Source organism: Panonychus citri, unplaced genomic scaffold (genome assembly GCF_014898815.1).
Source record: "Panonychus citri isolate SS breed McGregor unplaced genomic scaffold, ASM1489881v1 Contig00002, whole genome shotgun sequence".
NCBI lineage: Eukaryota > Metazoa > Arthropoda > Arachnida > Trombidiformes > Tetranychidae > Panonychus > Panonychus citri.
This window is the reverse complement of record NW_026515407.1, coordinates 312,032-336,552: the sequence shown is the minus strand read 5'-3', so window position 1 is coordinate 336,552 and position 24,521 is coordinate 312,032. Positions and strand designations below refer to the sequence as shown.

The window sequence follows — 24,521 nt, the reverse complement described above, 5'->3', positions numbered from 1 at the left end:
ACGTTTGGAAGATGAGAAAAGAAAAAAAAATTGTTCGAAAAAAGAGAAAAGAGAAAAAAATTAATAGAATCCGTTATTAATTATGTTCTGTTTTAAAATCTTTTCTCTATTAATTGGGTTCACATAAATGTTAATTGTATTGATTGGAAATAGATTTTAACAGAAATATTTAATTGGTGCTAAGAGAGAGAGGGAGTTAGAGGGAGAGAGAATGAGAGAGTTGAAAAATACATTGAAAAAAGGGGAAAAACAAGAAAAGTTAATGAGTCTAACTTAAAATTTGAATGTTGATTGTTTACTGACAAACTAATCATAATAAATTGTTATGGTTGTTGTTTTCAATCACAATTAATTTTTTTTTGCTTAATGATGATTAGATGAGCATCCATTAGAATGACCGGAAAGTTGAGGGTTTTTACTATTTTCCGGTTTCTTTTGATTCCATTGATATTAACCGATCATAATCACTCGATAAATTAGTAATTTCAAGCTCGTAATCAGCTTCTATGTAATTATGGATTAGGATTAACGATGAGAGAGTTGTTTAGATTGTATCAAGAGATATTATTGGCATTGAGTCATCTTTTGATTCCCCTGAAGTCCACAAGTTTGTGTGCTCTGAGTTGATGGTTGAACATTAATTGTAAGACAGTCAACTTGATGATGGACCAGTTGAGCAATTTACTAATATACTGTGATTAAGGTGATAACTGGAACCAAAGGAGATTTAGATTAGCTATTGATGGATTACAGTTTGATGATGAAGAAGATGAGTTGTTGGTTGATCTTCGGGTGGCAGCTATTACTTTGGGTTGATGGCATCCGGAGGGGATGATGAACTTTTCAGAAGATTCATCATTTAATTTAACCGGTAGAGAGATAGAGAGAGATTATCTCTCTCTTCCGTTCCTTGGTTGAAGGTGGGATGATGGTCAAGTGATGTGGTCATTTTAATGGTCTAAGAGGTGACCAGTAACTTAGGCCTTTGATTTTTTAGTTGTATTATCAAACTAGTGGGTAAAGGATTAGGTAGATGATAGAAGGAAGAAAGGAGAAAGAAGAGAGGGCGAAGGAGAAGGAGATGATAAATTGAGAAGATGAGAAAGGGAAGATAAAAAGATATTTGTAAAATTAGAGAAGATGAGAGAGAGAGAGAGAGAGAGAGAGAGAGAGAGAGAGAAATGGTTAGGGTCAAGGTAGAAATCGTTATTATGCACATAATTTTCGTCTTTTTAAATAATAAGATTAATGTTCTGAAGAAAATGATAAAAATTTCTGATTGATTGCTATGTGAATAGATGGATAATCGTTGCCGATAAAAGTTGCAGATTCAGTGTCCATCTTTTCCTTGTTGATTTTTCTTTATATATATAAGTTGACTGTTTAATTGTTGTTAATGGTGATTAATGTAATCAAATCATCGGCGAAAATGGCTTGATTAAATACATCTTTTGTCCTTTAGGTGTTGTATAAATTGGAGCCTTTTTGTAATGTTCAATCAATTCGTCGAGTGAATTAAACCTTCTCTGTCCAATACAATAAACTCCATTTTCAAAATGTACACGGAAATGTTTATTTCGACCTGGAGCTTTAAGTGATACTGAAAAATCTCCATACTAAAAAGAGAAAAAAAAATCAATTAGAATATAAAACAAAACAAAAACAATGATTAATCTCAATGATTAAACAGCTACTCTATTTGGCAGAGAAATTCTTACATTTGTCTCACTATCTCGGATAAGGAAATCACCATCGATTCCACCTTCATTTAGCATTTGATCACAATTAGATCGGGAGATTGATCCAAAGTACCATGGTCTTGATTGTAGATCATTATGTGCACCACCATTTCTATAAGAATTACCATTACCTCCAATACCGGTCAAAGGTCCAGTTGATTTAGCGGTTTCCGAAAGTAATAATTTGGCCAAGTCTTTAGCTACACCCGAGACTATTTGATTGTTACTAGACACATTATTGGTAGTTTCTTGTTTGTCACTAATTAATTGAACATAATTTTTTGGAACCAAACCAGTATCACCGGAAGCATTTCTCGCCATCCACCAATCTGGATCATTTGATGGTTTATCAATTATCTCTAACCTTTCACCTCTTTGAAAGCTCAACTCCTCTTCATTTTGAGAAGTAAATGAATAAAGAGCAATGACAACCTCAAATTCCGGTTCATTCTGAATCCTATTGAGACCATTATCTACCTTGTTTACCATTGAACAACCAGGAGCATCAATATCACTTATCTTATTGACAACACCACCACCACCACCACCGCCGCCGCCACCACCAGTACCATTAAGGGTGACTTCTGGTTTCATTTCTTTAATTGATGATACAGGTAATGGTTCCTCTATAACATAATTAGATGGAAACCAACCAAGGGTGTTATCAATTTCACCCTTCCACCAGCCATCACTTGATTTTTCCAGAACATGAATACGAGTTCCTTTGACTAGAGACAATTCATCTGATTGTTGAGCTTCATAATTATATTTAACCACCGCAATCGATTGGGATGATGTTTGACCATGTGAAGATGATGAGGTAGCTTGATTGGCACGAAGTTGGGCTTCCATTTCTGGTGAACGATTTAAATTACACCCAATACCACCTCCACTGGTTGATGAACCGCTTATATCAATATCAACTATTCTAGTTGCAATTGGTGAGGAAACAGGAGATGAAATTGAACTTTTAGATTCACTCCGTTTTCTCACCTTTTTCCGAATACTATCAAATATTGATGGTTTCTCTTTCTTTACATAATTAGATGGCACAAATCCTGATTGATTTTTAGCATTTAACACCTTCCACCAGTTTTTACTATCATCGAGAAGAGTTAATTTCTCATTCTTTTTCAAATCCAATTCCTGGGAACCTTGAGCAGTGTAATCATATTTAGCAATTACATAAATTTCCTCACCGCTTTTACCTTTTTTGATATTCATTGTCATTTGTGTGAGTAAGTGAGTGTTGTATGTGTGTGTTTGTGGCTGTGATTATGTATCAACTTTGAAGGAGGGTAAATACAAAAACACACACCGAATAGAAAGACAGCTTGAATAATCAGCAAGATTGTTAATTGTTGATCACAAACACCTCAAGATCATAGAATCAGCATCAAATTTAATTGTACAATTGAATCAATCATTTGATTCTATCTTTTCTTTTCTTTTCTCCTATTGTAAACCAATAGTCAAAATAACACGAGGTATAAACAAAGTAGTCAATCTGTTGGTATTATTATTGTTGTTGTTGTTTCTGTTGTTCCTATTAATGATGATGGTTGATTAAATGAGTTAATTTTAAAGATGATGACACTAAGTTTAAGTGATGTTAATTAGCTATAAAATGAGAGGTCAACATAGGTAATCCTCTAGGTCAATCCATGTTGACATTTTGTTACTTCCTTTCAGATTATGTCAGTTCAATGGTCTCAAAGTGGATCCTCCTTTTGGTGTTATTGTTGTGGTGAAATTGTGTTGATTTTAGTTTGAAAACATAGAATAGAAATTGAGTTGTAATTAATTAGATGGGGAACAATTTAAATAGAAAACTGATTAACTTTGATTAAGTAAAGAAAAAGAAATTGTTACCAAAAAGAAAGGAGCAATTTCTTTATTTCTTTCAGGATGAAAACCAAACCAGGAACCTAAACTAAAGCTACAACTGCGTGAGAGAGACACAAGAGAAAGAGAACAATTTTTTCTCTTTTTTTCTCTTTCTTTTTTGATGATTTTTCTTCCTCTCTTTCTCTCTCTCTCTCTCTCAAAGTATCGATAAATATTGGTATCCAGAAATATCGGTAAATATCCAAGATACACAAGAGAAAGAAGAGAGATGATGAGAGGGGAAGAAAATACGAGTGAATGATTAGGGGAAAATGGACAGAAGATGAAGAGAGAGAGAGAAAGAGAGAGAGAGGAAGAAAGAGAAGATAAGGAGAAAGAAAGGGATTTAAATTCTCTTTAAACGGAAAGCCGTTCTTTTTACGGTTAAGGCCAATATTCTGTGGGGTCGTCCTGATAATCCCGTTCCGTTTAAGGCCAAACCTTTTAATGGGCCACGTCGGCGATGGTTAGTGAACCCACTTCATGGTTAATGGGGAAAAGAATAAAAATCTCAGCTGAGCTTTTTTTCCCCCAATTCTCTTACGCTAATTAGTGTTGATTAATTAACTATCATCTTCCCGTTTAAGTTGAAGATAAAATTTACTTGATTATCTCTTTTTTTCTGATGATTAGCTGAGGTTTAATTACTTGTGAACATTAAAAAATTCACTGAATGAAAACAAAGTTTTTTTTTCTTTCAAAACTATTAAGTAAATTTTTAGGAATAATTATTGATCATTAAAAATTGAAGAAATTGATTGATTGGTAATAGATTTTAACAGAAATATTTAATTGATACTAAGAAGAAGTGAAAAATACAGAAAAGCAAAAAATGAATGAGATAAACTGGATGAAAGAAAAGATTGTTGGTGATTAACTAATAAACTAATCAATTGGTGTTGGTGTTTATCTTGATCCACAAACAAAACATCATCAGGATTAAAAAGCATCCACAAAACTGCCCGGAAATAGTCCAGTTTTTCCGGTTCTTTGTAAGGTTCCCTTGTACCAACCATCTTCCCGTTTCTTGTGGACATAAACGATATCGCCTATTTCAAGTTCAAGCTCGTAGTCGGTTTGTGGGGGATAAGGCACAATGCAGCGATATCTTTCTTTGTAAATTGTTGACGATTGGGAGATTAATCCTCCGATTATCCCTCCCCCTTTGGATGAATGATGATGGTGATGGTGATGAGGATTAGGGTGATGGTGGTGGAGATGATGATGATGGTGAGAGTTACTGGTCAAAGCTTCACTCGGACATGAACCTGAACGAACATGAGTAACATTGGCTGAGGAATTACCATTACTTGTAACGGGATTTGATAGAATTACATTTTGACCTCGAGGTGGAGAAGTGTCGACAAAGGTTGGATTGTCGCAGGAGAAACCGTTTGAATTGGGTGGGGGTGATTTAGATTTTTTCGATTTCCCTGATGTCCAGCGTTTCATCAAACTTATTCGCTCTTTTTTGGCCTCTTTTCGCTCGCAATTGTTATTAACCGATGAGCACGAAGACGATGCTCTGGGTGTTGATAATATTCCGAATGATCTATTCTCAGGGTGATTTGGATTAGTATTAACGGTCGTGTTTATATTGTTACAACTGTTGTTACGAGTTGGACCATTTGATGAGCAATTATCGTTACTAATATTGTTTGAACTTTTTTTCGAACTCAAAAATTGGATTAATGGATTAGAATTGTAATTATTGGTGGATGTAGATGATGATGAGGAAGATGAATTATTGGTTAGTGTTCGGGTTGCGGCCACTTTGGGCTGATGCCATTGAGGTGATGAACTTTGGGAAGATGAGGATTCATCGTCTTCTTGTTCATTAGTAACATGAGACTTTTGATTTGTCTCTCCAGTTGAAGATGAGGGGACAATGGTCGTTGGACGAGGAGGTCGTTGGGGTGGTTTAGGTGTAGACCAGAAATTTAGACCTTGTTTAACGTTTGATTTTGAGCTGACGGTACTGGTACTTTCGACACCATTTACAGGACATTGGTCAGGGGTTGGTCGAGGTCGTGCATAGTTGGCAAATTTGGAAGCACCGGTTGGCGTTGAAGTCGCAGTGTTTGAAGTAGATGATGAGGGAGATAAAATATTGGGCGATAATGATCCTAATCCACTAGCATTTCCTAAATTGTCCAATAAAGGTTTCTCAGGGAGGGGTGGCTTGGCTTTCGGCGGTGGAAAAAAGGGTTTGGTGGTTGATCCATCATTTGATTGGTAACGATTCCCGATTGAAAGATTACATGAAGAAGATGATTGAGTGAGAGGGAATGAGGATGAAGACATTGAAGCTCTGATGGAACAACAAGAGAAAATCAATAAATTAATCAACAAACATCACGTATTAATACAATTACTTCTTGACCATTGACCACTTACTTAGCCACTTGGACATAATTTCCAGGAAAAACTCCCGATTCGTTTGAATGTAAACAAGTTCCCTTGAACCAACCGTCTTGACACTTTTCGTTAACGGAATACAATTCACCTTTTCTCAGTTCCAATTCATCATTTTTCTGTGGACTGTAATTGTACAAAGCGATGTAACTATTTAAAAGGAAAGAAAGACAATTATTAACAATTCAACTTATCGGTTAAGGTAAAATCATATTCATCATTCATGCGATTCCAAGGAAATTCAATATCTGGACTATCGACAAAATAACATGTTGACTTTCTGATATTTAATAATCATAGATTGTTGAATCTACTCTCAACTGTCATTCTCATGATATCATTTGAATATCTCTTTCAATTTCAACAGAATTATCTGTTTTCTTTATTCAAGTATCTGATCATTTTCAGATGTCAGATATTTGATATATTCTCAATTCTTTCATGTATGATGATCATGATTCAAGTGATTCTTTGATTGTTTAAACGTACTAAGTGGATGTTGATTGAAAGTTCATCACAGGGCATCGAGTTTCCAAGAGACTTGTTTCTCGCCTCCAACTATTTCGAACACCAGAATTTCGTATTCCGAGATCATCGTTGGTCCAATTTTCAAGATTATCATTTTTCGATGATGATGATGATGGATTGAATTCACTGAGTAGTTCCATTGAATGGCGATGGTTATTATTTGGACCCAGTGAAGATGATAGTCCATTAGTTGAAGGTTTGGTATCCGGTCCGAGAGGATTCAATTTCTGATATGAGGGAGGTAAACAAAGAGACACTCCTTGGGGTACACATACAGAGTGTCTTTTATGGGAAAGTGAGGAAGTGGCGGTGGATGAAGATGGAGATCGGTGGGAAGAGAGTGGCAGCAATCCTTGTGACGATTGGTAAATGGGTTGACTTTTAGAGGTTGACGTTGGGGTGGTGATAATGGTTGCTTGGGAAGATGAGGATGATGAAGATGATGAGAGAGCTGATGAACTTATTGGGTTGACATTTGATACCGTGGAAGATGTTGAACCGTTGCATTTACTGTTAATTATCTTACTACCGGTGGAGGAGTTACTGTTATTAGCGATTAGCGGAGATGGTGCAGTTGATGAAGATAAGAAGGTGTAAACACCATTAGGTGAGGGCGAAGTTAAAGGAAGACCTGCGGAAGAGGATGAAGATGAAGATGATGAAGAGGAAGATGTAGTAGACTGGGTACAGTTTAATGATGTTGGACTTGTTGTTAGACTGGAGGTTGATGATGATGATCCATTGGAATCTTCTAAATAATTTAAATTTGCATCTCCGGTGGATGGAGGATGTAAACCTTGTAAACATCCACTGCCACCGCCGATAACATTAGCTACTGGTGTTGTTGCCGCTCCCGAAATAACAGCGACAGTAGGTGGGGGTAATGGTGGAGTTGGTGTAGTCAATTTAAGCAACACTTTGGCCGAGGAATTCATTTCGACAAAAGTTATCGGGAAAATACCAATACGTCCCTCTAAACGACCTTCAGCCCAGTTTTCATCGACCCGTCGGATAACAATTATGGTGTCACCTTTGTTAAAGGGAAGACAGTCCTTTTCCTCTACATCGGTTACCCTGAAATCGTACAGAGCTTTACATTGAGGTGGTACAGGTGAAGGGGCCAAAAGGGTAACATAAGAGGCCGGTAGAAAACCCTGTTTACCATTGAGTTCACCATGAAACCAATTTGGGTCAATTCGACGGCGAATTATAATGACATCACCTTTATCGAAAGACAAGTCCCTGTACAATTAGACAAAAGAGAGAAAATTTAATTAATATCAAGTTTCACCATTAATTATCTATAATTAAATGTAGTGGATTCATTAATCAGTAGGAACAACAAGAAGAAAAAATTAATCTAATCTTTACTCAATCTCTGAATCATTTACATGATAAATGAACATTTTCAAAAGTTCATTAGTGTTGTGATAATAATCAATGATTTGTAAGTTTAAATGTTCATTTGATTGTCGATCAAATTAAATTTTTATCGATAAATTAAAATTTCTATTCAACTAATTGTCCAAATTTGTAATGAAAACGGTACAACTAATAAGCAAACATAATTAATCAACAATAGAGTCGTAATTTAATTGTCTTTATTTCACTAATCTAATGGTGTAAAATAAATCATTTTAATTGTTGATTCTGATAATAATAATAAGCATCATTACCAACAACTGAATCTAAATATTATTGTATGGAAAGGTTATTAATGATAATAGTTTTCGACAAATGAATAAACAATTAGTGATTCAATTATTTCTGGGAATTAATTGATATACAAGTGAACATAACAATAGATTATGTGTCAACGGATTCAATCATGATGAAACTAATCATGATTAACAGAATCAATCAACCAGAGGATGATTTAATTGTTACAAAATGATCATCAACCATTGATAAACTTTTCAACTGAGAAATAAACAAAAAAAAATTGATTGAAAACATGATGACAGGTAAAAAAAACAAAACAAAATTCATGAATTCATCTGAAAGATGAGGATGATGATGATGATCATCATCATCATCATCATGATATTAAGATGATAAAAGGAGTAAATCATCATCGTCTCGATGAAGATGATAAAACAAAAAAACGGATCAACTTTTCATCAGGTTAGTAGATTTGAAATTAGTTCATCAAGATGATGATAATCAATATGATGACAAGAGAGGGAGGGAATTCTGATCATCATGATCATCACTTTCACTCTATGGAAAAGCAATCAGAATCAAGTGAGGCTGAACAATCATTAGGCAGAGTAATAATAACGATAAAATCATCATTATTATCAATAGAATATATAAAAAAAAGTAAAAGAAGATGAAATTAGTTTATCAGGATGAGGAGAAAAAATCAAAGATGATATTGATTCAATTTACCAATGAGAAGATAGTAAATATCATTCTGATCATGATTAAGCTCAATTGATCTGATAAGCTTAAAGGTTAATATCCAATTGGGTCAACAAATGGTCAATCAAATTAGGATGCTAAGAAAATCTAGATGATAATCTTTCATGATAATCTTGATAACGGTGACACTCAATTATATTATTAATAGCATAGGAGAAAAGTCAATCTCTTCAACTAACAATTAAACAATCATCTTAATTATCGTAATCATTTTGTTTCATATCATCTGGTTGCTTCAATCATCATCATAATCTTCATCAAGAATCCATGGGATATATTATCATATAAGTTTCGAGTGTGTATTTGGCTGAAATCATCAAATTGATTCACAGAATCGTAACCAATTTATCTTTAACATGGAAACTCAGCAATCTCAAGTTTCGGTTATTTTTTTTCTCGATTCCTATGGATCCATAAGCTTATTGGGTGAAAAAAAAAGTTCCAGGAACCAGAAAGAAAAAATAACAAAAATCAATTCTGATTCTGATTCTGAACTCATTGGGCCCAAGAGTTATCATCATCTTCCTACATCTTCATCACATGGTAACTATTTATAGCTCATGATGATGCTCAGAGTCAATGGATGAAAATTATTATTATCAGGTAATCATCTTTGAGCTGAGGATGATGAGGATGATGATGATGATGATGATGATGATCCAGATGATGACATGAAAAAAAAGGTTAACAGATAATCAGTCTGAAAAGTTGTTAACAGTTAATGATGCTAATTACAATTAATATAAACGTTAATTCATATTGATCATCTTTTCAGCTTCCGTAATCCTAATCATCATTGAAATAAATAATAGTTTACCGTTATTATTAATCATCATGTTCATAATTCTGATAAATATTAATTGTGTTCAAACAAGAATACGATTCTTGGTTTAATTATTTTATCCTCGAGAAAATCAATGAATTTAGAAATAACCAATTAAAAGATTAATCTGAAATTGGGTTAATAATTTATCGTTAATTGTGTAAAACAATCAAGAAACAATTAAAGGTTTAACTTTTCATTTTGATTAAAAATTGAAATCAAGTCTATTAATACAACAATTTAACTAACTAATTGACTAATTGTAAGGTTTCTGGAAATTTTGTTTTCAGGGAAAAATAAAACTTGTTGATTCAATGATCAAGTTAATTAAGTTAATTTTGATTATCAGATTTTGATGGTGTATGAGTGTGTTAATTAACAATCATTAATGGATAACAAAATGATTATAAATTTGTCCTGGTTAATCAAGAGTAGTTAATACAAGATCAAGAGTATGACGGTTAATTGTTACTGATCACTTTGAATTAAGGTTAATCAGGAAAAACATGAATCCATATCAAAGTAATACAATCAGACATCCATGGTAATAGATGTTGATCACAATTCAATTATGATGATTAATATAAATATAGATTGTCGAAACCTTGATTGTAACAATTAACAATCAGTTTCACTCAGGGTAACTTAGATTAGACACTTTTCAATTTAAGAGTTAATCAGCTAATTATAAATAGTTAAATGAAAACAAAACAACAATCATATGATAATTAATATATATCACAATTTACTATAAATAATACAATCAAATTGATTAATGTTGACAAAATTTTTCGGGGAAAAAATTAGAATTGATTAATTTAATAGGATTAAATTTAATCATAGTAAATGAAGAGATGAAAAAAATTGATTCAATAAGTGTAAAAATTAAAGTTAATTGTAATTGTAATAAATTGTCTCATCTTAAATTGACATTTTGCGAAAATTTTACTAATAACAAATCTCATTTAGTTAATTGTTGGTTAGCAGACTAATTTAAAACAATTAAGTGAGCATGATGTTAGCAATTGGGAATGAATTTAAATTGATTGTTGTAATAGTTAACTAAAAATGGGATAAATTGTTGTAATGAATTACAATCAATGCTGGAACATGAAAACATAACCATGTAAGTTAACTGATGGTTCAAGTCAATTGATTTTAATCAGCAAACTAAATCATTTTAAGTTCATTTTTCATCTTCCTCTTCTTGTTATCATCTTTTCCTCCTCCACCAAATCATCATCATCATCATCTCAACCTCTTCACCATCACCCTGAATGATGTTGCTAAATTTCAACTGAATAAACAGTTACACATCTCAAGGGCCAAGAGAGTAACTTTTTTATCATCATCAACATTGTAAAATCATTGAGAGGTTGCTCACTTTCCTAGGATTATATTGTAAGGATGATGATGATGATTAACATAACTGTGAAAATGAAGATTGCAAAGAGATGATGATGAAAAAAAAGGAGACAAAAAAGTCTAACATATTATTAGCTTGATGATTCTCATAAGCAGAAGCCCTGAGAGAGGGTGGAAAGTGGGATGAGTCTTGATTTTCATCTTCATCTTGATGATATGAGAAAATTCATCTAATGATGATTTAACTGAAACACCCTCGAGTAGATTATTAGTCTAATCATTATTACACTGATGATGATGATGATGATTAAGTTCTGGTGATTAAGATGATGATTAAGGTAGTATATGTAATAACCATCAGCTGGAGCAAAGTATTAAAAGGTTTGACCAGTGTTTGTATTGAAGCTGTTTTTGATTATCATCATCAATTGATGATGGATTAAGGGATTTGATTGATGTTCAAGTTAATTAAATAGTCAATCAATTTTTGCAAAACAATCGTTGGCCAACTTTTCAATTATATTATCGTAATAAATTTAATTAAAGGGGAGAAATTTTTTTTTTCTCATTATATTATAATAATATCGGGTGTGGATAGTAACACCTAATCAAATTGGTAGGAATCATCAATTTCATCGTGATAATTTGTAAAAATGATGCTTAAATCATCATCATCATCAAGGAACCTCGGTTGCTATAATTTTCTTAATTGTTTATCATCATTATGATGGAGAAAAAAATATCTAAAGTAATTGATGTAAATTGGGTTTTCTTACAAGACAAATATTCATTTACCAAGGATGATTATCATCATCAAGTGAGTTTAAAAGGAAATGATGAAAAGAGAGTTAGTGAGAAGATGAAAGATGAAGAGGAAATGGAAGAGGATTTTTAGTGAGATTTAACTTGTTGTCAACATCACCACCTTACGTTTTCCACTCTCTCTCCATTCATCTTGTCTTCATTTCTTTTTATCATCTCTATTTTTCTCCTTCATCATTTTCCTTCATCTTCTCTTTGCAATTTTCTAAATTAAAATATCATTTTCTTTTCTACTCTTTGAAGTTTCAAAGAGTGAGAGCAGAGAGAGAGAGAGAGAGAGAGAGAGAGAGAGAGAGAGAGAGATGATGATGATGATGTTCTATCATCTTCAACCTCTTTCTCCATTTCAATGACTGGCTCGAAGTGTGTACATGAATATAATGAATGTTTTGCATTTAGAAAACATTAAAAAAAACAACTAGAAAATGGATGAAGGGGAAGATTGTGTTGGTAAGGAAACGAAGGAAAATATTGAGAATGACCCACCCTTGTTCCTTGCCATCATATGTGTAAAGAGCTTTGGCACGAGTTATACAGGGTGATAAGTTTCCTGTGGATGATGATGTTGGTGTTGTTGTTGACTGTTGGTGTTTCATGATATTATTTGTATCATTCTTGGCAGGTTGACTGAGACTCGCTGGTCGCTGGTGTTGTTGTTGGCGTAATATTGATGAGGGTAACGATGAATCAACCTTCAATGAGGAAATGCCAATTTCATTGGCTGATTGGAGTCGGCAAATTTGTTCATTTGAGTACAATGGTGATTGATTGATTCGATTGTTATTGTTTAACGTATTAAATGATGTCCGTTGGTGATTTAATTCATTATTATTATTGTAATGACCGCTTCCATTTTTAGAGGTCCTGTTGATGGAGAGAGAGAGAGCAAAAAGATTACAGAGTAATTAGTAAATTAATCGATAGCAATTTAATTTGAAAATAACATTTCATTTGGTAATTAAAGTAAATATTTTCCAAAATAATTATAACCTTTAAAGGAATCTAATTAACACAGAAAACAAAAAGAAAAGGCTTCAAATTATCAACGTTAATTTATGTGTTGATATTAAATTGTTAAGAATTGAGATTACGAGATTGATTTAAGCTGATTGCTGTGATGGATTACAAAGTGACCCCATGGAGATTTTCACCTTCATCATCTTCATCTCTTTTTTTTTCTTCATCATTTTCTTAATCTTTTATTATGCTTCAAATAAACTAGAATATCATAAAAATGTAAATTGATTTAACATCGATGATGATAATAGTGTAAAGATTTAGTCTCTCCATCATTTGATTCATCATCTTCATCTTCATCCTCATCTTCACCTTCTTCTTTCTCAATCTTTGTTCATCATCCTCATCCCATCTTGCCAAGGGCAAAGAAATGTAACCAGAAAATTACGATAACTTATATATCGCTCTTAAAGCTTGGCAATAATATATTACAATCGAGTGAGACTTTTTCTCAGCTGAGAAGAAGAGGAAAGATGAAAGAGAGAGAGAGAGAAGATAATGTTAGGTAAGAAAGAGAAAAAAATGGCAACCACTTAAGATGATCTTCCCCAATAAACACAAAGCAAATTCTAATCATGAGTACATAATATTAGTCTTATCCATTGGATATTCCAATACGAAGATAAAACTAGTAGGATACATATGGAATTAGATTTTGATGGAATGATGATAATTTTCATGGTTCTATTATTGGGATGATGATAATCATGATGAAATTGTAATGATCATCTCAAGATTTACAGAATAGAAAACTAATCAAAGGGAGAGATCAAGAGCAAATTGAAGACTAACCATGAGGCCATTAAGCGACATTTTCATCTTGACAATATATTTAATTTAATATTTTTCTCCTTGTCACTAAGATAAACTGTCTATGGGTGTTGGGTGACCTTAATAACCATGAATAAGAAAACTCCTCTCAACAGAAATTGGGTGAATAACAGAATCAACATGAATAAAGAATAGATTTGAAATGATGAACAAATATTCAGAAGGAAAAAAAAAGGATTACCAATGATCAGGAATAAAATCAATTATGATGAATGAAATTGAAATAATTACTATTAGAGCTTAACATTGTATTAATAATCGTTTACAAATCATCATCAGAATTTCTGATTGTATTTTCATGAATTACCATTGAATAAGATTGTATATATGTGTGTGTATTAAGACAGGGAAAGTAAAGATCATGAAGATGGATGATAAAAGATAGGAGATATAAACATGGAGATGAAATGAATTGAATTGAGAAAAAGAATCAGCAATTTGGGTGAAATTGATGAGAATTGTGTTCCATTATAACTAATTGTACATACGAAAAATGTACTTACCTCAGTGCTAATTTGGGGTTATTTTTAAGTCCCTCGAGGAGACGAATAAGTAGAATATTGCTTGGTAAATCATCTACCTTAATGTCCACCTTGATTCGACATTCTGGACATCGAAGTTCCTTATGAGCGTGAATTATTTCCTCCAGGCAACGCTTACAAAATGTATGTTGACATGGTAATACTTTGGAAGTGTAATCAAGTTGCTCAAAGCAAACGGAACATTCAAGAATATCACTGAAAATATCACTTTTATCCATTATAATTAAAGACATCACAATTAAATCTCATGGCAAAATTACAGAATATCAAGAACAATTGATAATAATGAGAGATGATCAGGAAAAATTCATCAACAAACGGGCAAAAGGTCACACTAAAGGTTAACTACAATTTCGGTATAGAGATGAACCAGAAAAAGTAACTACTAAGAAAATAAGAACAGGATTGGAACCAGAGAGAGATTGTGTTCCAATTAATAACAAAAGAAATAATCGTTGATTGATTACAATTAGTAAATTACAAAGATAATTTGTAATATATTGGGTAACTTGAAAGTAGAATAGAAAACACCGATTGTTATGGATTTAGAATTGGAAATTAACTATTAGGTTAGAGAGAAATGAAAAGATTCACTCAGTAAATACACTCACAGAAAATGATGGTAAGAGAATTAAATTATCAATAGTTGATTAACAGTTAAATTGTTGAGAATCAATTTGAATGTTGATTATATCACAAAGATCATAATTCGCGATTAAATGTCAATCAGATGTTCCAATTAATAACAATTAACCAATTGGTTTTTGTTTTCATCCAAAAATGGCAACAGAAATTAACACAAGGCAACCAAAGGCAGTTGATGTTTATTACAGAGATTGAGAGTCAAGTGTTGGTGTGATGATGATGATTGTTGGTTGATTATCGTTGGATCAGTTTTCTATTTTGTTAGAAATGGCGGATGATTAAGATGATGGTAATCGGGTGTAGGTCATGTTGATGATGAGAGTAAATTTCACCAATAAATTGAGACGTTAAGGTCATAGACTATTCTTTGGGTCAATCATGTTGACACCTTGTACTTGCTTTGGCTTTGAGTTTTTGTCAAGAGTCTTTGAAGATCAATGGGATTGTTTTGGTTGACGATTTGATTGTAATCAAGTTGAATTGTAATTAGAAGAAAAAATTGATTCATTAACTGTGATAAATTAATTGATTGAGAAAAGAAAAGAAAAAGAAAAACAATCAACTGATCAAATTTTGGAATGAAAATATGTTACCGATGATGGAACAACTCTAACTAACAACTCGTGTGAGTAGTAAGTCTGCGTGAGAGAGAAAAGGAGAGAGAGAGTGAGAGAAGATGAAAGAAAGAGAATATAGAAAGAGAAGATGATGGAGAGAGAAAGAGAGAGAGAGAAGAGAAAAGAAAGACACAGGAAATGGAAGAATGGACAGAAGATGAGGAGAGAAAGAGATGGAAAGGAAGGAGAGGGAAAAGACAGAGGAAGAAGGAGAAGAAGAAGATGAAAACATAAGATGTCGTAAAGAATGAAAGAAAGAGGAAGATGATAAAAGAAAGAAAGAGAATTTGAGAGAGAAAGAAAAACGAAGTAAAAAAGAAAGAGATGATAAAAGGAAAGAGAAGATGAGAAAATGGCTTTTCTTAGGTAACTCACCTTGGCTCATCTTTTTCTTTCTTTTCTTTTAATTGCCTTAGGCTATTCTCTTACTTTTCTCTTTCTTGACCGGAACTTAAATTCACTTTCACCGGATTTTAGCCTCGATTGTTTAATTATCATCAGTTTCCGTTTCGTTACCAATTAAATGTTTACCTGTTTGTTTTCCAAGGCAATTGACATTGATTGTTATGGGAGAAATTGTAACAATCAAACTAATTATGTTTCACTCATCATTAGTTAATCAAGTTTATTCAACTGTAAAACTTGTCATTAAAATTTAATTAATTTCGTTTGTATTTATAACAAATTATTAAGAGTTAATTTGATTGTGTCGACAATTTATTTCAATCATCGTTTTCCTTGTTTACATTTTAATTGTTAGTTTATTTTAATCAAGTTTAATCGTTCATTCATTAATCAGAACGATATTTTAATTTGATTCGATCAGTTGATTCACTAATCATGATTTAGATCTTTTGTCAGAGTTAATTTAAACTCATTGATTGTTGGGTAAATTTTATGATTTAGTCAATTGTGATTCAACGTGAAAATTTGATCTAATTGACAATTAGATTTTCAAGTTTGGGATAACAAACGTATTTTATTAATTTAATTGTTGCTTACAATTAATCATTAATACAGATCATCAATCGATTTATGCTCACAGTTTTGTCATAATTACCATTATTGTTGCTAAATGATTGCAGAAATTTAGCTAATTGTGGTTTTAGTTTCATCAAAATGTAATTAAAGATTAAATCATCAACTACTTTAGTGATTAACCAAAAAACAAAATTTAACTTTTTTTGATCAAATAAAAATCAATCAATAAGTTGATCGTTGTTGATGGTTATTTGATGATGAAAAGAAAAGGTAATTGAAAAGATTTGATTACAATTAAGATATTAGACTAGCTCCTTGAAGAGGATGATGATAAGTACAAAGATGATAATAGAAGATGAATTTTGATAAGACTGAGAGAGGATGAAAGGTTGTGGATTGAATAAGATTAGAGTTAATTGTCGGGATTGGTGTAAATTAGTTAATCCATTTGAATTATCATCGAGCTTTTCTTCAGTTTCTATTGTGAATAAAAGGAAAGGATTAATTATAATGAGTAGAAATGATTTTTGATGAAAATTTTGATTCCATTGACTAAATAAGATGATTATTGGTAATTAATTGTTGCTTTGTTTTCATTTCTTGTGCAGTAATCGTTGTAACGACCTGGGTCACTTTGATTAACAGGCTTGAGATGATGAACTTGAAATTGTTTTCACAATCATTGGCAAATATACTGATTGTTTAGATGATCATCAGGAACTTATTTAGATAAACTATTGATGAGAAAGGGAAGTTGATTAATTTTCCATAGTCATTAATTAACGGATGAAGGTAACGTTTAAAGCTCTCATTTTTTCAGCATTTGTCAGCGTCAAAGTTAATTGTTTGCAAGATGATTATTGATTTTTTTTAAATGCTTTACAATTTAGTAGTTTGATTAAATTTTGGTTGAAAATATTTGCCATAAATGATGAAGAAGAGACGATTAATTCAGCGGGTCAGTTTGGTAAAATGAAAGCTAATTAAGAAATGAAGAAATAGATTTAGATCCTTATTGATAGTTGCTGATTTTGGATCCATTTAAATGCTTCGTTTTCTGGTTAAATTTGAATTAATTGCAGTTTAACTGGGCAGCTTAACGAATTGTTTGTGTGCTTATATTGATCACAATTACACTTCGGTGGTATCTTCTGGCAGTCCTTGGGTAGCAATTAGATAATTTGAGGCTTGACGAATATTCCAATTAAATCGAGCCAACATTTCCGCCCAATTACAATCAATATTGATCGAATGATTTTTCAATGTTTCTCGTAATCGAACACATTTAACTGCTTTGTGAATATCACAGCCTGTGGTTCGAAGGATTCTTATGCATTCCTCTGTAGATAACTGTATCTAAATTAACGAATATAAAGAGAAAAATTAATAAATTAGCAAAAGAAAAGAAAAGAAAAAGTTAATAAAAAAAAGAGAGAACGAAAAGAACAAGAAGAATAATCAAAGTTTCGAGTTAGTGTCTAAGTTTTGTCTGAAAAGGTTAATTTGCTATTCTAAAGAGATGGTAAATGTTCATTTTCCATACTTCATTAGCAAGAACTTTTTGCATGACTCGAACTTCATCTGGATCAGGTTCTTTAGAATCTAGTGATCGAGTGAGTAGACTAGGTTTATCAACGGCAGAAGTAGATGAATAATCTAGTGAGGAAACACGACAATTTATAGAAGAGGATTTAAGTGGCGATTGGTTGAGCCCATCGAAAGATTTTATCTCATTAAATTGTTGTGTTGGTTTCATTAGTGATGAATGATTATCCACAGAGGCTGAGCTAGTAGTAGCATGTTTAGCTTCCAATGGCTCTTCATTCCTGATCAAGCCAAAGAAGATGAGAAATGGGCAAGGGCAGAAGAGAGAGAGAGAGAGAGTCGATAATTGAGAGAAAGAAAGGAAATGAGAGAGAAGAGAGTGAGAGAGAAAGTGAATCAGATGAACAATAGGTTCGAATAACACAGATTATATAAGTTATGATTAGAACTTTTTTTCGAGGTAAAACTTACAGAAAAGTCCTATTTGGCTTTGGAGGTGGATGAGGACCCAAAGTACGTATCGGGCTCGATGTTGAGGCTGAACTAGAATATTTGTTATCCGCCATCTCTGTGGTTCGAGGAGGAACATAGTTAACATAACTTGGCTGTGATTCATTACAAACTCCATGTTTTAAAGCAGGTAAATGAGGTTTGAAAGTGGACATTGGTGGTTCACTGGAATTTACATTTTCAAATGAATCTGAAGATTCCAGTGAAGATACCGGTCCGATTGCGGCTGAAGATGAGGATCCAGGTATAAGAAGTGGATGTCTACGTTGGTGTTGTTTCAAACAGGTAGGCTGAGTTTGTTTTGATCTATCACGAGGAGGTAATGGCAGTTGATTCTGTTGTTGAGCTAATGAAGATGGTAAATTGTCATCTAGGAAAACAGATCCCAATGAACTTGAAACCGCTATCGGTCCGGTGGTTGAAGATGCCGGAGGAGGTGGTGGAGCTCCCAAATTACTTCGGTTAACATTAGCTGTAAGTCTGGCAAGTGATGCGGTTTGTGGGGTGGCAGCAATACGTTGTTTGTTTCCCTTTACTTTAGGGATAATTGAGAATCCACTTCGTAAAAGTCTCAATGGATTATAATCAGTTGTATCTGTTTCAATGGGATGACTTATGGTTACAGGATTAGCGGTTGAGGTGGCAGAGGTTATGGTCGCTCCTGTACCAAAGTGAGATGTACCTGTTAAAGATGGATTAGTTGATGTCAAAAGTTGACAATTAGTAATTTGTAAATGACGTTTGGTTTCTTTTCCTTTAGTTGATTTATTTTCACCTTTTTCAATTAAACTACTGTAGGCGACTTTGGCTTCTTCGGTTAAAATAGATTGAATATCCGGGATTTTTTCTGCTTTTTCACTGAAATTTTTACGATCACCTTTAGGACTATTTTTGAATTTGAATGAAAACTTTTTCTTATTTGGTGAGGTTGGTGTTTTTGGGCTGTCTGATGAAATATTATCATGTTTAACATCATTAACAGGCTTAAATTCAAGTTCCATCATACTCAATGTAGCCAATTCTTTAGCCATGGCAATAGCTGAATCCAAATTCTGTTCTTCAGCGGGTGAGATGGGCTTAACTGTTGTTTTATTCTTATTTGGTTTATCCTTGTTTAAAGTTAACTTGTTAACAATTTCTTTGATTTCATTTTTGACGTTTGAATTACAATCATTGATAGCCTTTTGTTGACCATTTAAATCATCGGTAAATTCTGGTTTGATGATATCCAATTCTCTGAAAACTTCATCCATCAGAGAAGGACCAAAGTCGAAAGACTTTTTTTTTATGACAGTCCAATAAAAACGATCCAAATGATAATGTTGATAAAGAGAAAAGAAATAAAAAAAAAAGATTGATTAGTAAAGTGTAATTATCTAACAATCAAAAATCTTCATTCATTGTGTCACCCATTTAGATCAACCTTTTCATTAGTAACTCTTTCCTTATGACTAGTTGAAACAGGAACAAGTGAGAATGTAATTGTACCAAGATAAAAATCACTTAAATAACATTAAATTAATTGTCAACATCATTAAGAAACTAAAAATAAACCATGTCAACCTCTCATCAAGGAAGAGGTGACAACACTCAACAAAATGATTCCTGGTCGAAAATCACCAACCATTGTAATCATAATTTCTAGTGACAAAAATGGATAATGTTGTCACAATGGACACATAATAATGGTAACACTTACCTTAAAAAGATCCTTAGTTGTCATAATTGATGAGAATAAATTTAATTGTTTCAATCTAAGCGAAAAATAAACGCATGTATTAACAAATGAGATACAAAATTGAACCGAAAAACAAAACCAAACAGAGAAACAAAAATTACATTTGGTTAGCCGATAAATTACTTTAAATTAACATCAAGAACAGAAACGAACTTACTTGTTATTGATTTTCAAGTGTTGGCGAAAGATGAATCAAGATGAGAATTTAAAAAAAATACTTGATTAATCAAAGAAATTGAATCAATTGAATTTAGTGAATGGGAGTAAACATTTATTCTTTGTTGCTGACTGAACAGCTGCTCCCACCTTTCGGTGGCCCCGTTTTTTGGGGTCGACTTCTAGTCTCGGCGAGCACAGTGTTGGGTTATCCCACCACTTCTTTTGGATTCTGACATAATAGTCTCAGCTAATTCGTTTAGGTTTTTCTTTATTTTGTCAAATTTTCTCTTGCTTATGGACCATCCACCTTTTGGTTGATATTCTTTGCAAGTTGTCAGATGCTTTTCATTCATTTCTGTTCCACAGTCATGTGGCAATAGTTGACATATCGTTTTGATCAGACACATGTTTTTCATAATCGAATGTTGGTAGAATACTTGATTCCTAATACAATTTATCGCTGCTTTATTTTTTAAAACCGCACCCATAAACGTCCATTTCTTTGGCATCATTAGTTCATTTTCTCTTTTTTCTAACTTCTCTCTTATCAGAGTTTTACATTGATTCTCTGTTTTGTTGATCCATAGTTCCTCTAGCCTAATTTCCTCTGAGCATAGTTCCATTTCCTTCATTGTCATTATTGATTTTGGTTTTATCCCTCTATCGTCCATGTATTTGATATTACTTGGTGATAGTTTGATGTTCAGTTCCATTTTTTCAATTCCAATGTTGTTTCTTTTCTCTATCAGGTATTCAAGGATAGTTATTGCCGCTCTTTCATCGTCAAAAGGTGATCTTCTTCCTATTGATCTAAAATGTAGGTGATTTCCTTTTATTCTAGCACAGGCGTTATCATTTTCGATGACAAGCATTAATTGGTCCTCGAATTGATCTATTTGCTCTTCTCTTTTCTTTTTCAAATGGTTTCGAATCTCTTTTCCCCAGTTAGTTACTGGGAATTCATCTTCGTCTGCATCCATTTCCCACAGAAGCAGAATCATTTTGATGAAATAGTTGATGAATGGATTTTTGATGTCGTGTATCCAGTCAAAGAGCGGATCTCTATAGTGTCTCTTCATCATCCAGGCACTCTGTGTCGCTTTCCTTCCGATCTTTATCAGATGATCTATCCGATATTTGTACAATTTATTTCTCCACCATGGCGATAGACCCAGTGATTCTAGAAGATGATTTGTGTGTGTTTGTATTAATATCTTCAGTTGTGTCATCCTTACTGACGAGAGTAACTGCTTCTGTAAGTGGGTCATGTTGGATTTCGTTACCAGTTTATTCAGTAGGGCTGATTCATCTTTTGTGAATTGAAGATTGTATCCAACAATCGTTTTTTCCGCTCTTTTATCGTTTAGATCATGATATTTGGTCTTCCCCTCATTTATTTTCATTCCAATTAATTCAAACGCTTGTTTCACCTCTTCCTTTGACGATTCAAGATCTTTTGTTATTACAATTAGATCGTCCGCAAAGGCCAATACCATCTGATCATATGGATGATTGTTTAATCGTCTTAGTGTTTGATCTGTTCCCAATACAAATAGTAGAGGCCCTAAGCCAAATCCTTGTAGAGCTTCTTCATCCTTCCTCACTATTAAATTGCCATTCTCCATTATCCTTAGTCTCCTATTTGATATGAATTGTTCAATCAACCATCTCGTGCTTAAATTCATTCCTTCCAGTCTCTCTTTTATCGCTCTCCGGTCGATCATATCAAACGCTTTGGTTAGGTCCATTGACATTAGTTTTCCCAATCTTTCATAATTTTCATAGATTTTCACCAGCATTTTCATTCTTTCTGTTCCGATGTATGCGAATTGAATTTCTTCATCTATTAATGCATTTTCCTTTATAAAGGATTGTAATCTTTTTACCAATATTAGATCGATTAGCTTTCCTAAATAGCTCTGAGTTCTTACTATCCGATATGATCCATCCGGTTTTGGAATTTTTGTACCACCAGAGATTAATATTTGTGGTGGAATTTTCTTTGCTCTAAAGATACGATTTACCAGATTTATTATTTCAGTCTTTTGCCTTGACCATATTCTGTTCCAATGGGTTTTAGTATATGGATCAGCCCATCCTGATGTGGTCTTAAAAAGTTTTATATCTTTTAACATCTTAATTTCATCCCAGGTTAGACCTTCTCCCGTCTCCATGTAGTTTGTTTTTTCCATTTTGATAAATTTCGGTATTAATTGGCTTTTCTTGTTTATCTTATCATCTAGTTTTCCAGTTCTTGGTGCTCTTTCTTTCATTAGTCGATGAAGCGATGACAGATCATATTTCCATGGCTTCAGTGCTTTACTTTGCCGATATTGCCTCAGATTCACAATAATCTCTTTCCTCTTGGTAGGATCCATTTCTCTGTTTATTTTCTTTTTGTATCTTCTTTCTTTTCTATTTCCACTTTTCATTATTTTCATCTTTTTAGATCTTCCATGATTAAGTAATGCACAGATTGCTTCTTCTATGTTCATCTCATTGTTGATTGGAATCGGCTTTTGGTGGTAATACTGTGTAATCTTCCTGTTGAGTCCATCCAGATTAAATTTTGTCTTTTTCAATTCCATTTCACAATTAATAATACGATGATCAAGAAACTTTTCATCCTTGAATTCTACACTTATCACTTTGTTCACCCCTTTGGCCAGCATCACATCTATCACCGTTCCAGTACCTGGTTTATTGCCCTTCCTTGTGAAATTCTCCGGTTTTTGTTTCGGCAATATTGTGTGAAATCTTTTTCTTTCCAATACATTTGCTAATGATTCAATTATTTCCTTGTCTCTTCCATGTGGTTTTCTGGGTTGATCAGTCCAAATCGTGGTTTCTAGATTGAGATCTCCACATATTATAAATGGCTCTTGATCGGGAAGTTCTTCCAGAGCGTTTATCAGTTCCTTGATGCAGCAGTCATTATTTGGACTAGCGTAAACAGCAATGATTCCCATGAAGCCACTTCCACAACTTAGATACACCATCAATATCGAGTCAGATATGAATCTTTTCCTTAAACATTTCCACCGAACAGGATAGGTGACACTGACATTTATTGCTTTCACTTGGTTGTTGTACATTTTCTTATCGTTGTCTTCCGTCAGTACCAGAATCTTGTCATCAGCTAAATTTTCTCTCAATCTTCGTTCCACATTGTTACTTTTCCTCACATTGATCAGCGAGATTTTCACATTCATTATTTTCAATAAATATTCACAGCAATTTGTTTTATTAATGAAACTGTTTATTTGAGTACGTTACACTAGGTTATACAAATTCAATGCGATGAAAAGCATCTGCAATGTTTATTGTTCTTGCTTCACTTGATGTTTTGACAAAAATAATGTTGCTTATCTGTTTTTTCAGGATCAAGAAGTTTTTACAACTATTTATTACCATCCCTTTCTTCAAAATGTCCACTGTGTCCGACTTGATTTCCATTTTTGTCCAGTTCCACATGTTTATTTCAGCTTTGTGTTCTAGTAGTTTGGTCACCATGTCTAATTGGTTCTCCACTATTGGTCGGTTTTCATCAATCGCAAATAGAAATTCAAATTTTCCATTCTCTTCTCTGGCCCATGTGTTTTCCATTGCATCTATTTCTGATTCAAACATGTTGTTATTTGTCGAAGCACTGATCATAGTTAAGGGTTTAAACGAAGAGAGTTTGAACATTATGTAATTGTTTTCAAAGAACATTTTATTTTAGTTTTGCTTTTACTTTTACAAGGATTAGTGGGGTAGCTTAACAAGAGAGTGATTTCTGATATACAAGTTGAATCCTTTTATACTTTTCTAAATTTCCATTTTCTTATTTTAAATGTTGTTCTTCTTTTCATTGGAGCTTCTTTGTTGACCATTATCTTCTTTTGCTCCACCTTTTTTAATTGTTTCTTCTTCTGTTTATGCTTTGGACAT

General features: G+C 33.0%; 3 protein-coding genes across 3 annotated transcripts; all 3 read right to left on the bottom strand.

Annotated features, from left to right (window-relative positions):
• Positions 1-69: 69 nt before the first annotated feature.
• LOC128387561 (cytoplasmic protein NCK2-like) lies at positions 70-3,672 on the bottom strand. Its single transcript, XM_053346770.1, has 2 exons — positions 1,719-3,672; positions 70-1,616 (listed from the first exon to the last, which is right to left on the bottom strand). The coding sequence occupies exons 1-2, from the start codon at positions 2,967-2,969 to the stop codon at positions 1,413-1,415; spliced, it is 1,455 nt and encodes a 484-aa protein (XP_053202745.1). The 5' UTR covers positions 2,970-3,672; the 3' UTR covers positions 70-1,412.
• Positions 3,673-4,487: 815 nt separating this feature from the next.
• On the bottom strand, positions 4,488-14,833 carry LOC128387489 (E3 ubiquitin-protein ligase SH3RF3-like). Its single transcript, XM_053346702.1, has 5 exons — positions 14,355-14,833; positions 12,490-12,867; positions 6,531-7,811; positions 6,024-6,191; positions 4,488-5,937 (listed from the first exon to the last, which is right to left on the bottom strand). Exons 1-5 carry the CDS (start codon positions 14,624-14,626, stop codon positions 4,566-4,568), a joined length of 3,471 nt encoding a protein of 1,156 aa, XP_053202677.1. The 5' UTR covers positions 14,627-14,833; the 3' UTR covers positions 4,488-4,565.
• A 1,768-nt stretch (positions 14,834-16,601) lies between these two features.
• On the bottom strand, positions 16,602-20,820 carry LOC128387525 (activated Cdc42 kinase-like). The gene is made up of 6 exons (XM_053346733.1): positions 20,587-20,820; positions 20,391-20,445; positions 19,467-19,968; positions 18,653-19,373; positions 18,180-18,462; positions 16,602-17,992 (listed from the first exon to the last, which is right to left on the bottom strand). Exons 2-6 carry the CDS (start codon positions 20,412-20,414, stop codon positions 17,768-17,770), a joined length of 1,755 nt encoding a protein of 584 aa, XP_053202708.1. The 5' UTR covers positions 20,415-20,445; positions 20,587-20,820; the 3' UTR covers positions 16,602-17,767.
• Between the last annotated feature and the right edge of the window lie 3,701 nt (positions 20,821-24,521).